This window comes from Ranitomeya variabilis, chromosome 5 (assembly GCF_051348905.1).
Source record: "Ranitomeya variabilis isolate aRanVar5 chromosome 5, aRanVar5.hap1, whole genome shotgun sequence".
Classification (NCBI taxonomy): domain Eukaryota; kingdom Metazoa; phylum Chordata; class Amphibia; order Anura; family Dendrobatidae; genus Ranitomeya; species Ranitomeya variabilis.
In genome coordinates, this window is record NC_135236.1 from 479,554,547 (window position 1) to 479,572,143 (window position 17,597).

At 43.3% G+C, this 17,597-nt stretch overlaps 1 protein-coding gene across 1 annotated transcript in view; it reads right to left on the reverse strand.

The window, feature by feature from the left end:
- LOC143775062 (dynein axonemal heavy chain 3-like) overlaps positions 1 to 17,597 on the reverse strand; it is a 2,972,411-nt gene that overhangs the window by 272,635 nt on the left and 2,682,179 nt on the right. The window contains exons 67-68 of the mRNA XM_077262897.1: positions 12,545 to 12,737; positions 214 to 392 (exon numbers count right to left, since the gene is read on the reverse strand). Coding sequence (XP_077119012.1) covers positions 214 to 392; positions 12,545 to 12,737 — 372 coding nt within the window. The remainder of the gene's footprint in view (positions 1 to 213; positions 393 to 12,544; positions 12,738 to 17,597) is intronic.

A 17,597-nucleotide genomic window follows, 5' to 3' on the forward strand; every position in this document is an offset into this window, starting at 1 on the left:
TATTATAGCTGATGGGTGATAAACACTTCTGCAAAACTGCTATTAAGTGGCAAAAAGAAGAGTAACATGCCTGGAGAAATTAGAGAATTTGTCAGGCCACATACACTATCCATATTTACCAGTATTGAAAAATTCTGCAAAACTAAGATCCCTTACTCCATTGTTTCTTGCTTTTGTGGTAAGCATTAGCACATTCATTGACGCTGATCGTACCTGTTTGTAAAGTAGTCATTTAGGTTTTGTATTCTTTCCTGCAGATTTGGAGATGTTTCACTTTTCTTTATAGCATTCACATACAAGTTTATAAACCAAGCCAAGGAATACTGATACATTGAGTCAATATAAGCCAGATCTGAGATGACAAAGAATATGGCGCTGGAGTGGTTAGCAACCTGTTCAGAACAAAAAAATGTCATCTGGTTAGTATTTTATCTCTAGCATGTACTAAAGTTCAGCAAACTGAGTGTGTTTGTAATGAAACATTGCCAGAATTAAATCAAAATTATTTTCCCATTTGAATATAATTTTGCTGTTTATAAAATGATTGCATTTTGGGTTTTGGTATGTTTGATTGCATTAATAATAGCGCTGCATACTACGCTATTCCCAGCGTGCCATGACATACTGACATTTAAGGTGCACGGTGTGTAACGTACCATTAGGAGCAGGGGTATTTACATGCAGCAGTTCTGATTTCTGATTATTTTCCATCAATGTCTCTGTCTGACTGGGTTCTTATATCTCAGGAAATGAGGGATGAACTCATCAGAGAAAACACACTCAAATAAAATCAGCATAGTTATGAAAATTCGATTTGTGCGAGGCCAATCCAGAGCATTGCGCCTGGTGCGCAGGTCTTAGAAACCATCCGCTGTGAAATATGTTTATCTGTTTAGATCTAGGTTTGATTTCCAAAAATACAGTTCGGAGGACGGCAGGTTGTAAGTGATATGGCAGACATTACTTCATTTTTGAAATACGACATTCTAAATCTGAAGGCGGAAATGGTGAGGAGCAAGGATTTTAGAAAATAGCTTTCCGAGTAACAAAATTTAAGAAAAAAAAACCTTGATTCAGATTTATTTGGAAATGGAAGACACTGCTTTAAAAAGTAAACTGCTGAAAATTGATCACAGCACATGCCTAGAATCCGAGTAAAAATAGCAGCTTAACAATAGAAATTAATAATGAAGAGACCCCTGTTGAGCGTGAAATGAAAGTGTGTGCGCTGGTTCACTCCCGCAATGCAGAGCTTAATGGTTTAGTATTGAAACACTGACATAGATAGGAGAATAAGAACTAATCTAGAGAACAGGATAGTAAATAGGAAAAGGAGACTAGACCATAATAAGTACAAGTACTAAAAATGCCCAGCCAGCAATCCACTGTTAGAAAAAAAAGACAACACACAGTGTGTACTCAAGTCGAATAAGCCTCCTTAACTTGGCGTGCCAAAGCTGGCATGTCACTCTCCACAAGGAGAAACTTTACTTAACTTGTCACATTGATCTGCATCTGATCTGACCCAAGATTGTGTAATTAATGGGAACAAGTCAGTCAATTTATTCTGCCCAAACTATGGGCGGTATGAATCAGAGCCTGGCTACATGACTGTAACTAGGCATGAATTTTGCTCAAATTGAAAAGACTAGTCTGGAGCCGACATGGGTTGTTTCTCCTTGCATCGCTCAAGATCAGGGGTTTCAAAATCACAGCCCGCGGGCAACATACGGCCCCTCGGCTGCTTCTTGCGGCCCGCAGGATGTGAGCTCACGTATTGATGTGGCCAGGTCCACAGGGCCACCGCCGCCAGCGCTTCTCTTCAATTGAATAAGCGTCCTTGGATGCGGATAGGGAGCATGACTGTTTTATGGAGAGCGGGATAGGAGACATGGCTGTTATAATGGAACCAGAATGGTGTGACAAGACTGCTATATGGGGACCAGGATGGAGGACATGGCTGCTATATGGGGACCAGGATGGAGGACACGGCTGCTATATAGGGACCAGGATGGAGGACATGGCTGATTTGTGGGGAACAGGATGGGAGACATGGCTGTAATACGGGGAAGAGGATGGAGGACATGGCTGCTATATGGGGAGCAGGATGAGGGACATGGTGTTAGGAGTCGAGTTCCCGCCGCTGCATAGGGGGAATCTCGAACCATGTCTGCTGCGGTCTCCCATTCTGCATCAGCCGCAGTGGAGCCTGCTCAGCGGAGACGTCGGTCCCAGCGTCTCACTGAATCGGATACTGTGCAAAGGGTTACTGCTGCCTCTCCAGGCTTTACTATTGTACCCTGCACTGTTCTGCGGCGAGCAGGCTTTTCTGGGACTAAGTCCTGCTTTGCACACACTGAGCATGCCCAGGGCAAGATCTCTCAGTGGAGATCTAGGGTCACATGTTCAGGTACTGCAGCAACTTCCATTGGTCCTTCTTGGAAGGTCCTGTAGGTGCTACAACTATAAAAGGTTCTCCTGACCGCACGGCCATGCGCTAGTATCAGATATGTATGAGCTCAGCACCAGTGTGGTCGTGTGTGTGGTCAGGGACCCGGCTGAAATAAGCCCCTAGAATGCTGGCACCTCCGGCGAGGAGTTTCTCATGAGTGAATTCAGGGCTGGCTAATAGCCATTAGAATTCCGGCTCCACCGGAGAGGAGCAGCGTGTTTGGTTGGGACTGCATGACCACTGTCGGCTCTACTCAGTAGCTGTGTTCTCTGTGAGCTAAACAGGGCACAGCGTTCTCTTTAGTATGGGCTCTGTGAAGTAACAGAGTTTTTTATTCTAATTTACTTCACCTCCTTACTTAGCAGCAGGTTCTTTCCTGCACGGTGGATCCCGGGTTGCGAACGCACCTATCTCATTAATAAATATATTCGGTGCATTCCGCCAACCCTAACACATGGCTACTGTACGGAGAGCAGGATGGGGACATATCTGCTCTATAGGGCACAATGGAGGCAGGACTTCTATATGGGGAATGAGGATGAGGGACATGTCTGCAGTATGGGGACCAGGCTGGGGAACATTACTGCAATGTGGTGACCATGCTAAGGGACATTACTGCAATATGAAGACCAGGATGTGGACATTACTGCAGTATGGGGACTATGCTGAATGACATTTCTGCTATATGGGGATCAGGACGGGGGACATAGCTGCTAATTGGGGACTAGCATGGGGTGAAGGAATATAAACCAGCTCACCCGTGATGCATAAACCAAACCTCGGGAGCACGGACCCGCTGTGTCAAGGCGTATAAAGTCCAAAAAAGAAAAGAATGTCCAGCTTCACCGAGTCCGTAAAAAAGAGTTTTCTTTATTCACAAACTTTAAACATGGAGGATACAGACTTCAGCACGAACCATATGGGTAAGAATCATGATTAACCCCTTAACGACCGCCGATACGCCTTTTAACGGCGGCCGCTAAGGGTACTTAAACCACAGCGCCGTTAATTAACGGCGCTGTGGAAAAAGTGAATAGCGCCCCCCAGAGTCGGATTTTCTCTGGGGTCTCGGTTGCCGAGGGTAGCCGAGACCCCAGAGAACATGATTCGGGGGGTTTTTACCGACCCCCGAGTTCCGATCGCCGGTAATTAACCGTTTACCGGCGGTCGCAACAAAAAAAAAAAAAACGCGATTTGCCGTTTAATTTCTCTGTCCTCCGATGTGATCGCACATCGGAGGACAGAGAAATGTGGTCCCCGATGGCCCCCAATAGCCCCCCAATACTTACCTACCTCCCCCGGTGCTCCTCGTGTCTCCCCATGGGCGCCGCCATCTTTTTTCCGGGAAAAAATGGCGGGCGCACGCGCAGTGCGCCCGCCGCCCGGCACCCGGATGTTCTTTGGGGTCTCGGCTGCCGGGGGTAGCCGAGACCCCAAAGAACATGATCGGGGTCGATTTGCACCGACCCCTGCTTTGCGATCGCCGGTAATTAACAGTTTACCGGCGACCGCAAAAAAAAAAAAAAAAAAAAAAAGCGATCAGTTATTTCTCTGTCCTCTGATGTGATCGCACATCAGAGGACAGAGAAATAGGGGGATTCGGGGACCCTATCATACTCACCCGGGGTCCCTGGGTCCTCTTCTGTCTTCTCCTGCCAGCCGGCTTTTTCATCATGGCGGGCGCATGCGCAGTGCGCCCGCCATCTGCTGCCATCTGCCGGCCGGCAGGAGAAGACAAGTTGGGGCTAAAATTAGGGTTAGGGTTAGGGTTAGGGTTAGGGTTAGGGTTAGGGTTAGAGTTAGGGTTAGGGTTAGAGTTAGGGTTAGAGTTAGGGTTAGAGTTAGGGTTAGGGTTAGAGTTAGGGTTAGGGTTGGGGCTAAATTTAGGGTTAGGGCTAGGGTTAGGCTACTTTCACACTAGCGTTTTTTGGCTTCCGTCGCAATGCGTCGTTGGAGAAAAAACGCATCCTGCAAAAGTGCTTGCAGGATGCGTTTTTTCTCCATTGGCTTGCATTAGCGACGCATTGCGACGGATTGCCACATGTCGCATCCGTCGTGCGACGGATGCGTCGTGCTTCGGCGGACCGTCAACACAAAAAAAACTACATGTAACTTTTTTGTGCAACGTGTCCCACATATTTCAGTGCCACGTGCCACGTATTTAAGTGACACGTGCCACGTATCAAAGTGCCACGTGCCACATATTTCAGTGCCACGTATCAAAGTGCCACGTGCCACGTATCAAAGTGCCACGTGCCACGTATCAAAGTGCCACGTGCCACGTATCAAAGTGCCACGTGCCACGTATCAAAGTGCCACGTGCCACATCTTTCAGTGCCACGTGCCACGTATTTAAGAGACACGTGCCACGTATCAAAGTGCCACGTGCCACATATTTCAGTGCCACGTATTTAAGTGACACGTGCCACGTATCAAAGTGCCACGTGCCACATATTTCAGTGCCACGTATCAAAGTGCCACGTGCCACGTATCAAAGTGCCACGTGCCACGTATCAAAGTGCCACGTGCCACGTATCAAAGTGCCACGTGCCACGTATCAAAGTGCCACGTGCCACGTATCAAAGTGCCACGTGCCACGTATCAAAGTGCCACGTGCCACATATTTCAGTGCCACGTGCCACGTATCAAAGTGCCACGTGCCACGTATCAAAGTGCCACGTGCCACATCTTTCAGTGCCACGTGCCACGTATTTAAGAGACACGTGCCACGTATCAAAGTGCCACGTATCACGTATTTCAGTGCCACGTATTTAAGTGACACGTATCACGTATAAGTGCCACGTGTCACGTATTTAATTGCCACATATTTAAGTGCCACGTATCAAGATTTTCCATGGAGAACAGACACATCCAGAGATATGTCAGCTCTCCACGGCTGCAGCAACACACTGACAGGAGCCATAGTTCCTGTCGGTGTGTCACTGCGCATGCGCGAGCGAGTTTACCGGCGGTCATTGACCCCGGCACTCTCGCTTAACGGCAGTGCTGCGTGGGAAAGTTCAACGCAGCTGTACTGCTGTTAACCGAGACGCCGGAGTCATTGAACTCCGGAACAGTACGCGATACACTGCTAGGAGCTTCGCTCCTGGCAGTGTATCGCCGGAGAGCAGCCGATCGGCGTGGGACACTCGTTTTATGGATTCTGCGGACAGGGAGTATGAATTTGGTTTATTATTTTTGGATTTTTTCCTGGAGGATCGAGGGCTTCGCCTACAAGTGTGCTGTTGGTGAGTATATACTCTGTGTTATATGTTGTATGTACTGTGTGTCATGTATGTGTATTGTGTGTAGGTGTTTTGTGTAACTTTACAATTGTGCTAAGTCGCCGGACACAGGGACAACTCTCCCATCCTAATACCGGATGGGAGTAGTAGTCCCATACGGCGACTTAGCACAATGGTGGCACTAGCGTCGCATGGGGACACACACACGCACACACACGCACACACACACACACAGAAGGACTCCATGCTGCTTCACTGGGGGGCGGGGGCTTCCCTCTTCCTGTCCGACGTCACGTCCGGTCCTGGGTGTCAACCCCTCCGTACAAAGACGCCGACACCCAGGACAAAGGTGCTGTGTGTGGAAGGTAATATGGGGCCCTAGGGGGATACGCAGACACGCCGCTGCGTAAAGAATTGACATGTCAATTCTTTTTACGCCGGCGTGTTTGCAGACAAAAGCGCCGCGTTTTTTTGCGGTGTGTCTGAACGGCAAAGTGAATTTCTCATTCACTTTGCCGGCAGACGAAAATGACATTGCGCATTTTTGAAAAGCGCCCGCAAAGTAGCGCTCAAAAATGCGCTATGTCTGAAAGTAGCCTAAGGCTTCTTTCACACTTGCGTCGGTACGGGGCGGTCGCAATGCGTCGGCCCGATGTACCGACGCACGTTGTGAAAATTGTGCACAACGTGGGCAGCGGATGCAGTTTTTCAACGCATCCGCTGCCCAGTCTATGTCCTGGGGAGGAGGGGGCAGAGTTACGGCCACGCATCCGCGGAAATGTTTAGGTACATCAGGGGGTCTCCAAACACGACAGCCAATTTTGCGCTAAAAAAGTCAAATGGTACTCCCTCCCTTCTGAGCTCTGCCGTGCGCCCAAACAGTGGTTTACCCCCACATATGGGGCATCAGCGTACTCGGGATAAATTGGACAACAACTTTTGGGGTCCAATTTCTCCTGTTACCCTTGTGAAAATAAAAACTTGGGGGCTAAAAATCTTTTTTGTTGGAAAAAAATATATTTTTTTATTTTCACTACTCTGCATTATAAATTTCTGTGAAGCACTTGAGCTTTCAAAGTTCTCACCACATATCTAGATAAGTTCCTTAGGGGGTCTAGTTTCCAAAATTTGGTCACTTGTGGGGGTTTCTACTGTTTAGGTACATTAGGGGTCTGCAAACGCAACATAACGCCCGCAGACAATTCTATCAAAGTCTGCATTGCAAAATGGCGCTCCTTCCCTTCCGAGCTCTGCCGTGCGCCCAAACAGTGGTTTACCCCCACATATGGGGTACCAGCATACTCAGGACAAATTGGACAACAACTTTTGGGGTCCAATTTCTCTTGTTACCCTTGTGAAAATAAAAATTTGGGGGCTAAAAAAATCTTTTTTGTGGGAAAAAAAATATTTTTTATTTTCACTACTCTGCATTATAAACTTCTGTGAAGCACTTGGGCATTCAAAGTTCTCACCACATATCTAGATAAGTTCCTTGGGGGGGTCTATTTTCCAAAATGGGGTCACTTGTTGGGGGTTTCTACTGTTTAGGTACATTAGGGGTCTGCAAAGGCAACATAACGCCCGCAGACAATTCTATCAAAGTCTGCATTCCAAAATGGCACTCCTTCCCTTCCGAGCTCTGCCATGCGCCCAAACAGTGGTTTACCCCCACATATGGGGTACCAGCATACTCAGGACAAATTGGACAACAACTGTTGGGGTCCAATTTCTCTTGTTACCCTTGTGAAAATAAAAACTTGGGGGCTAAAAAATCTTTATTGTTAAAAAATATATATTTTTTATTTTCACGACTCTGCATTATAAACTTCTGTGATGCACTTGGGCATTCAAAGTTCTCACTAAACATCTAGATAAGTTCCATGGGGGGTCTAGTTTCCAAAATGGGGTCACTTTTGGGGGGTTTCTGCTGTTTAGGCACATCAGGGGCTCTCCAAACGCGACATGGCGTCCGATCTCAATTCCAGTCAATTTTGCATTGAAAAGTCAAATGGCGCTCCTTTGCTTCCGAGCTCAGCCATGCGCCCAAACAGTGGTTTACCCCCACATATGGGGTGTCGGCGTACTCAAGACAAATTGTACAACAGCTTCTGGGGTCCATTTTCTCCTGTTACCCTTGGTAAAATAAAAATTTGGAGGCAAAAAGATCATTTTTGTAGAAAAAATGCAATTTTTTTATTTTCACGGCTCTACGTTATAAACTTCTGTGAAGCACCTGGGGGTTTAAAGTGCTCACCACACATCTAGATAAGTTCCTTAAGGGGTCTAGTTTCCAAAATGGTGTCATATGTGGGGGGTCTCTACTGTTTAGGCACATCAGCGGCTCTCCAAACGTGACATGGCGTCCGATCTCAATTCCAGCCAATTCTACATTGAAAAAGTAAAACGACACTCCTTCTCTTCCAAGCTCTGCGGTGCGCCCAAACAGTGGTTTACCCCCATATATGGGGTATCGACGTACTCAGGAGAAATTGCAAAACAACTTTTGTGGTCTAATTTCTCCTGTTACCCTTGTGAAAATAAAAATTTGGGGGCAAAAAGATCATTTTTGTAGAAAAAATGAGATTTTTTATTTTCACGGCTCTACGTTATAAACTTCTGTGAAGCACTTGGGGGTTCAAAGTGCTCACCACACATCTAGATAAGTTCCTTGGGGGGTCTAGTTTCCAAAATGGTATCACTTGTGGGGGGTTTCCACTGTTTAGGCACATCAGGGACTCTCCAAACGCGACATGGCATCCGATCTCAATTCCAGCCAATTCTGCATTGAAAAAGTCAAACGGTGCTCCTTCACGTCCAAGCTCTGCGGTGCGCCCAAACAGTGGTTTACCCCCATATATGGGGTATCGACGTACTCAGGAGAAATTGCACAACAACTTTTGTGGTCTAATTTCTCCCGTTACCCTTGTGAAAATAAAAATTTGGGGGCAAAAAGATCATTTTTGTAGAAAAAATGAGATTTTTTATTTTCACGGCTCTACGTTATAAACTTCTGTGAAGCACTTGGGGGTTCAAAGTGCTCACCACACATCTAGATAAGTTCCTTGGGGGGTCTAGTTTCCAAAATGGTATCACTTGTGGGGGGTTTCCACTGTTTAGGCACATCAGGGACTCTCCAAACGCGACATGGCATCCGATCTCAATTCCAGCCAATTCTGCATTGAAAAAGTCAAACGGTGCTCCTTCACTTCCAAGCTCTGCGGTGCGCCCAAACAGTGGTTTACCTCCACATATGGGGTATCGACGTACTCAGGAGAAATTGCACAACAACTTTTGTGGTCTAATTTCTCCTGTTACCCTTGTGAAAATAAGAATTTGTGGGCGAAAAAATCATTTTTGTGAAAACAAATGCGATTTTTTATTTTCACGGCTCTACGTTATAAACTTCTGTGAAGCACCTGGGGGTTCAAAGTGCTCACCACACATCTAGATAAGTTCCTTGGGGGGTCTAGTTTCCAAAATGGTGTCACTTGTGGGGGGTTTCCACTGTTTAGGCACATTAGGGGCTCTCCAAACGCGACATGGCGTCCGATCTCAATTCCAGCCAATTCTGCATTGAAACAGTCAAACGGTGCTCCTTCACTTCCAAGCTCTGCGGTGCGCCCAAACAGTGGTTTACCTCCACATATGGGGTATCGGCGTACTCAGGAAAAATTGCACAACAAAATTTGTGGTTAAATTTCTGTTTTTACACTTGTGAAAATTAAAAAAAATGGTTCTGAAGTAAAATGTTTGCAAAAAAAAGTAAAATGTTAATTTTTTTCTTCCACATTGTTTTAGTTCCTGTGAAGTACGTAAAGGGTTAATAAACTTCTTGAATGTGGTTTTGAGCAGCTTGAGGGGTGCAGTTTTTAGAATGGTGTCACACTTGGTTATTTTCTATCATATAGACCCCTCAAAATCACTTCAAAGGTGGTGTGGTCCCTAAAAAAAACATGGTGTTGTAAAAATGAGAAATTGCTGGTCAACTTTTAACCCTTATAACTCCCTAACAAAAAAAAAAATTGTTTCCAAAATTGTGCTGATGTAAAGTAGACATGTGAGAAATGTTATTTATTAACTATTTTTTGTGACATATCTCTCTGATTTAAGGGCATAAAAATACAAAGTTTGAAAATTGCAAAATTTTAAAAATTTTCGCCATATTTCCATTTTTTTCATAAATAATCGCAAGTAATATCGAAGAAATGTTACCACTAACTTGAAGTACAACATGTCACGAAAAAACAATCTCAGAATCAGCGGGATCCGATAAAGCGTTCCAGAGTTATAACCTCATAAAGTGACACTGGTCAGAATTGTAAAAATTGGCTCGGTCATTAAGTACCAAATTGGCTCTGTCACTAAGGGGTTAAGGGAGCTTAGTCTCCAGAAACGCGTTGAGATTCTTACCCATATGGTTCGTGCTGAAGTCTGTATCCTCCATGTTTAAAGTTTGTGAATAAAGAAAACTCTTTTTTACGGACTCTGTGAAGCTGGACATTCTTTTCTTTTTTGGACTAGCATGGGGTACATGGATGCTCTATGGGACCCGTCTTGGCGATATGGCTGCTATATGGGGAGGGCCCAGGCTGTGGTACATGGCTGCTATATGGAGACCAGAATGGGGGACATGGCTGCTATATGGGGAGCAGGATGGGGGACATGGCTGCTATATGGGGAGCAGGATGAGGAACATGAATGTTATATGGAGACCAGGCTTGTTGTCATGGTTGCTATATAGGGACCATGCTGGCGAACATGGCTGCTGTATAGGGACCAGAATTTTGGACATGGCTGCTATATTGGGAGCAGGACGGGAGATATGGTTGCTATACAGAGAGGAGGATGGGGGTATGATGACTGCTATATGGGGGTCAGGATGGTGGACATGACTACATTATGGGTACCAGGGTGGGTGACATGGCTGTTATATGGGGAGGATGAGGGACATATCTGCAATATGGGAAGCAGGATGGCGGATATAATTGCAATATGGGGACCACTATGGGGGACCATACTGCAATACAGGACCAGGTTGGCGACATTACTGAAATATGAGGACCAGGTTGGCGACATTACTGCAATATGTAGACTGGGATGGGGAACATTACTGACATATTGGGACCCGGATGGGCGACATTACTGCAAAATGGGGATCACGATGGAGTACATTACTACATGATAGGGACATAACTACAAGATGGGAACCAGGATGGGGACATAACTACAAGCTGGTCATAATTACTATATGGTGGTAATTGTAAGGCAATATTATTGTATTGTGCCAACTGGGGAACAAAAAGAAAGAAAAATAAAATTGTAAAAATGTAAAAAAAAATCACTGGAAATGCTGTTTTATGTACTAACTAAAGTAAACAAAGTAGTGCACATTTGTTATCGCTGCATCCGTAACAACTGAAGTTATAAAACTGTACCATAACCCATACAACTAATGAAAAAAATTGTATCAATAAAAATGTCATCTCATCCTGCAAAATTTGTGGCCAGTCAAATTCAAAATTTTTCTATGTGCGGCCCATATAGCCAGACGAGGTTGAATCGCCTGCTCTAGATAAATGACAGGTCTCTCTCACTGTGCTCAAATGGGATAAACTTGTTAGTCACCTAGAAGGCTGCGTGGAGAAGCCAGCCGGGGCAGGGGTGGACCAGTCTCATCTATTCCTACCAGGTAGTAGCATTCTTTGAAACACCAAAGTGTTTCAGGGCTAAACATACCTGACTGCAATCGTGCAGTCAGACTCTGATTCATGCTCCCTATGGATCGGAAGGCATGATTTCTTACAGGGTCCCTTTAACCATTCACAGATACAGACAATTGATAGTCTTGAGGGTCTTTATGAGACATCCTTTTAATAACAATATCATTAAAGGTGTTCTCAATTTTGCATGAACACGTTTTGTAAACAGATTATAGGGTCTAGGACTGCAAAAACCACCAAGAACAAGCTGTATTCTGCAGACTAAACCCGACAAGACCAACATGCCTCCTTCTAGAAGGATACAGAAAAAAGGGGGTGTAAAGACAGGCACACTACAAAAAATAAATAGTTTTTAAATACATTTTTAGAGTGTGCCTACTTGTTTAACAATAGATTTCTATTTGCTTATGTGAATATTTAAGTGGTGCTGTCTTTTAGTTTTGCCCTATAGAAGGAGACACTGTTCTCTACTCTACTACCCTTCTTATAACTTGGAATTCCTTAAAAGGAATCTGGCACCAGGATTTTGCTACCTCATCTGAGAGCAGCTTAATGTAGGGAAATAGACACTGATTCCACTGATCTATCACTTACATGACAGGGTGCAGCAGTTGTGATACAATCCCAGTTTTCTCTGCTGTAGATGTAGAAGAGCCCAGAAAGCTAGCCCCGCCCACACCCCTGATTGGCAGCTTTCTATGTACGTTGCATATAGGCAGTAAGCTTCTAATAGGTCGTGGGGGCGGAGTTAGACTAGGAGGCACAATAGCAGCTAATCCAGCAGTGATATTGTCCTACTGATTAAATACTAATAGTATTGAAACTACAGCACACAGCCTAATAAGTGACATATCATTTAAATCAGTGTGTCAGCCCATAACGCATGGTGTTCTCAGATTACAAAGCAAAAATCTGCTGACGGATTCTCTTTAAAAGGGTTTTTTTTTAAAATGAGTTGTTTCCTTTATGCCTATATGGTTCTAAAATCATTAGTTCCAACCACTTAAATTTTGATCCATGAAACAGGACATCTAATGTACTGTATAGTATTATAATACTAAATATCTGTTGGTGTTCTTTTTGTATGAAAAAAAGTCAGGCACTGAAATGGTGTAAAATGTACATACTGGTCTGTAGCCATCTCTGGTTTCATCAATTTGTTTCTCTGTCTTAGCTGTTATTTCTTGTTTCTCCTGGACCTCTTGGGATAACTTCTTGCTTGAGGAAAGAATGTCAATAGCTCTCTCGTCCTCCAAGATGTTTCCTTGTGTCAAAGATAATACTTCCAAAATCTGATCTTCTATCTCTTTCAACTGCTTTCTATAAAAGAAATGTTATTTCTATTAGGATTCATGGAAATAGTGCATGAAGGTTTCCAGCACAGTCTGGGAAGCTATTTCTGTGTATTTGCTGTGTGACATATTCCCAAGTAGGCCCTCACGGTAATTTAATTGTCATAGATTCCTAAGCATGTCAAATTCCAACTCAACTGCTTACAAATGTTGCCTCAAGTGAATTATTTTATAATAGACTCTAGGAGGAATTCATCAATGTTTGACTGATTTAATTCTTTACCTACACGAAAGACTCTTAGGCATATAAAACCAATATACAGTTAAAACTTGCAACCAACCAGTGATCATATATTCATGTTGCTGGGGTTATTACTACATTCATTCCTTTCATTGCTCATCTTTTATTTCATCAGCATGAATTACTTCTATCCCATATCATAAACATGAAATCTAACTCAGCACAAAAGGCAAAGTAATGTACATCTTGCTCACATGCCCTATCTCGTAAAGCATAAATGTCTGCCTCATCAAAAATACACACTTTATGTACTGTACATTTTTTATTAAATGTATTAAACCAAGATTAGATACATGAGATGTTCTTTTTAATTTTAGTGCAAGCTATACCTATGAATGGATTGGACACCATTACCGTAATTGGTCAGTAATGATGACATGGATTCTTTTGTGGGTATCACAAAAATAAGTAGCATGATTCAGGTAGCACTACATTGTTTTTTTATTCATACTTTCACCAGTATCCATATATATAATTCAGTTAGTATTACCTTATCTAGTTGTTTCTCCCTATCTGAAAATGTATGGTATATTTTTTGTCTTGTAATGGTGACCCTCTCTGGGAAAAACATGGCTATATCTTCTCTGAAGGTGGTTACCATCTCAATCACTAGTACCTGCTATATGATAAAATTTCAAGTAATGCATCACAGTTTTCTATTAGGGAAGATGGGGAATTCATCATGTATGGACCAAAACTACTATCATGGTTAATGATGATGACTGCACAGCTCCTGTCAAACACTTATAATGCAGGAGATAACAGTTCAGCCTTCTAACTGTATAATATATTAGTTTTTAAAGAAAAAATAGAGGAAAGGATAACCAGAGTGTTATCACACCAGCCTGAGGTTATACTAGCTCTAGCTGTCCAAGTGATACTGTGCTGATGCATCACGGGATTGATAGTAAAACATATAGGAAAAAAATGCAGGGTGAAATCTGGGAATCAAGATTGAGGCTGAAGAGAAGCAAAGATAAGTCTGATTTGCATGGCTGTAACTACATCATGTACATCATTGTATCAGAGTAGTGCAGGTGTGATAGTCAGGTGGGAATGGAAAATGTATTTGATGCATACACAAAAAATATATACTGTAGTCAGCTTACCAAGCCTTTAAATCGATTCCCCTGAATCAGCCAACACCTTGCAAGGATCTGGTGGAGTAGTCCAATATTGCACAACGGAAGGAAGAAAAACCTAGTAATAGCCGTAGATAAACTAAAAAATAACCTTTATTCCATATAATTAAAACATGATTCCAAGTATATCAATTGTCGGGCACATGGCTTCATATGAACAGATCTTGATATACTTGGAATGATTTTTAAATATATGGAATAAAGGTTATTTTTTTGGTTCAGCCACGCCTATTGCTGGATTTTTTGATGGACCGCATCTTTAAATGTACAGACTTGTATGGAGAACATTTGCATAGTAAATTATAAAGCAGAGGTTCTCAGTCTTTGTAATATATGAGCCTCTTTCCAGATGCATTGCGTTCAGCTACACTCAGTAATAACAGAAAATAATTCTGTTAAAGATGTGAGAGATGCACTGATTTGGCTTTTACCCTGGGGTTAGCTATCAGTAATATGATTTGCAAGACTGTGAGGTGCGGTAGATTGTAGCTTTTTTGTAAAGCTACACGTTTCAGCACTGGACTGGTGTCTTTGGATAGTCTTGTGCAGAATCACATAGCTGTACATTAGCTAAATACAATCTTATGCCTATTTTCAGGTCATCAATTATTTTTCTATTCTTTTCCTTATGATTGTAAATGGCTATGGTGAAGCCAGAAGAGGTCACAAGAAGGAGCTGATGCTTACCCTTAATATATATTTGTATGCTTTCAGTGAGCAAAGATGAATATTTCTGTCCACTTTTTTATCCAGATTAGGGAGGTTTATCGCACAGCAATTTTGAAAAAATACCATTATAGTTTTTATGTGGCTTTTCAAATCAAAGCCAGAAGATTCAGCAGGAAGGAAAAATAATACCTTTAGGGTCTCAGAAAAAAAGAGAAGCATTTTATGGCACTAGGAGCTGTAGTGCATTTCAAGGCATACAACATATGATCCTTCAGGACTAAAAAACCCGTTGCTTTTTGCCACTGGGAACTGGTGCTTCACATATAATAGTCAAAAAGATAGTCTATAGAAAATAGAAAAAGAAATGCGGCACTCACCCAGTTTGCAGTGAAGTTGATGTCTTTTATTTTACCATATCGAGGTTACAGACATTTTCTTGGAATCGGCCATTTCGCGCACTCAGCGCTTCTACAGGTCCATGTCACATGGACCCATAGAAGCGCTGAGTGCGCGAAACGGCCGTCGTCCTGCTGTTCACTCCCTGCACCCTCACTTTTTACCTGCCGATTCCAAGAAAATGTCTGTAATCTCGATATGGTAAAATAAAAAATAATACCTTTACATTCCTTTTAATTTCACCGTAGAAATCCTGCTTAAAATACAGCATTTTTAGGAAAAACTCTAAGCATGAAACCATTCTAGGAGTAACATTATTTTGACTATTTTCTAGAAGCCACATGGAAGAAAGCTAAGAACCACATATGGCTCCCAAGTTCTTAGAGGAGACTGCTTTGTGTGATAAAAATGTAATAATATATTTTCACATTAGACATATTAATTTGTGGAAACAATAATGTACAATTATTAAAAGCTGTGATAACAGATAGTGGCTCAGCGATACTGTGTCTGCAGTACTGTCATCCAACTGGAGAAATCTGAAGTTTGAATGTTCTTAGTATGTGAGAGTGTGGCAGAAGAAGAAATATCCCTGAAGATGTGACGATACAGGGATTATAGGGACAGACTATGCAGAGGCCAGACCTGGAAGGATTGTTATTGAAGAGATATTGGGCTTGCCAGGCTGGGGCACATGTACTGCAAGGAATTGAGCTGAACAAGGAATGCAAAGTGAAAATGGAGGGCCTGTTCATGTGTGCTGTAAAACTAATATGCTTTCTCATAAGATATGTGCAGCCTCCTGTAACTGCAATTTGTTTGTATCAGTGTATGCAGAAAATGCAAACCTGCAAATGTACCTCCTGCTTATTTTTGTTTCATCAGTTCCACCAGTAAACTACAGTTCAGTTTTGTATACCAGAATGGCTCCTATCTTCCTAAACAACTGGATCCCAATTTGCTGCACCATTTAGCAACATGCAATTGTAAGGAAAGATATTTAAAAGAGGCTTTGAAAAGAAATTAGAAGGACAAAAAAGTGCAAACAAGGCTTTATCCCGACAACAGCGTATTTGGGTGATTCAGCAGTGCACACCTGGTTGGGTTGTGAGAAAGCACAACTCTTTAGACAGCTAGATATGTAATTCCAACTGCTGATGTAGAAACCAAGATAGTGATTATTATTATTTATTATTATAGCACCATTTATTCCATAGCGCTTTACATATGAAAATGGATATACATAATAAAAACAAGCAAATAATCAGGAACAATACAAGTCACTGACTGATACAAGAGTAGAGAGTATCCTGCCCCCGAGGGCTCAAAATCTACAAGGCATGGTTGAGGATATAATAGGTGAGGGCAGAACTGGTCATGCAGCTGTATAGTGGAGCGAGGGTTACTGCAGGTTGTAGGCTTGTTGAAAGAGGTAGGTCTTCAAGTTCCTTTTGAAAGTTTCCACAATAGGGGAGAGTCTGATATGTTGAGGTAGAGAGTTACAGAGTATGTGGGAGGCACGGGAGAAAGCTTGTATGCGATTGCAGGAAGAGGAGATAAGAGGGGAGAAGAAAAGTGTCATGGTTGTGGTCTGGGTTCTCTCCCGGTCCTCACAGGGTTAATTGTTTTTGGCCTCCTTTTGGATCTGGGAGAGACATATATACCTACACCAGACTTAGGTTCCTTGTTAGTTATATGTTCATTCTGTCTGTGTGTCTGACCCCCTGGTGTGTTTGAGTACTGCTTGATTGCTTTGCCTTGTTGTGCTTTGACCCGGTCCGTTTTCTGGTATTGTGTTTAGACTTCTGATTCAATATTATAGTCCTGCCTGGTTCTGACCTTCCGGCTTTACTTCCCCGACTCTGCACCTGTCTGTCCCACTTGTACCTCACCATTATCTCCGGCTTTCTGACCTCGGCTTTGTGTTTAACTTCGCCCCCCATCTCGTCCTGCGGTATCTCTCTGACTTCCTGGTTTGACCTCGGCTCCTTCACTACACTCCGGCCTCGCTGATCTCCTCCATCACCTGGCGGTAGTCTCCACCTTCGGCCACTCCTTTGGGAGTCACATGTTGCAGGTTCTGCACTCCGCTCACCGCGGCTCTCCTCGCCCCTTCTGAGACTCAGGTGTCCTCTATTCGACCCTCTACTTAAGACCTACTGCAGGGGTTGTGACAGAAAGGAGATCTTGTGTGATTGTGTGAAGGTAAATAGTGGAAGACCAGGTCACAGATATTTGGAGGAAACAGGCTGCTGATCGCTTTATATGTCATTGTTAGAGTTTTGAACTGGAGTATTTGGGCATTGAGGAGCCAGTGAAGGGATTGGCAGAGAGGAGAGGCCGAGGAGTAGCGGGGGGACAGGTGCATTAGTAGGACAGC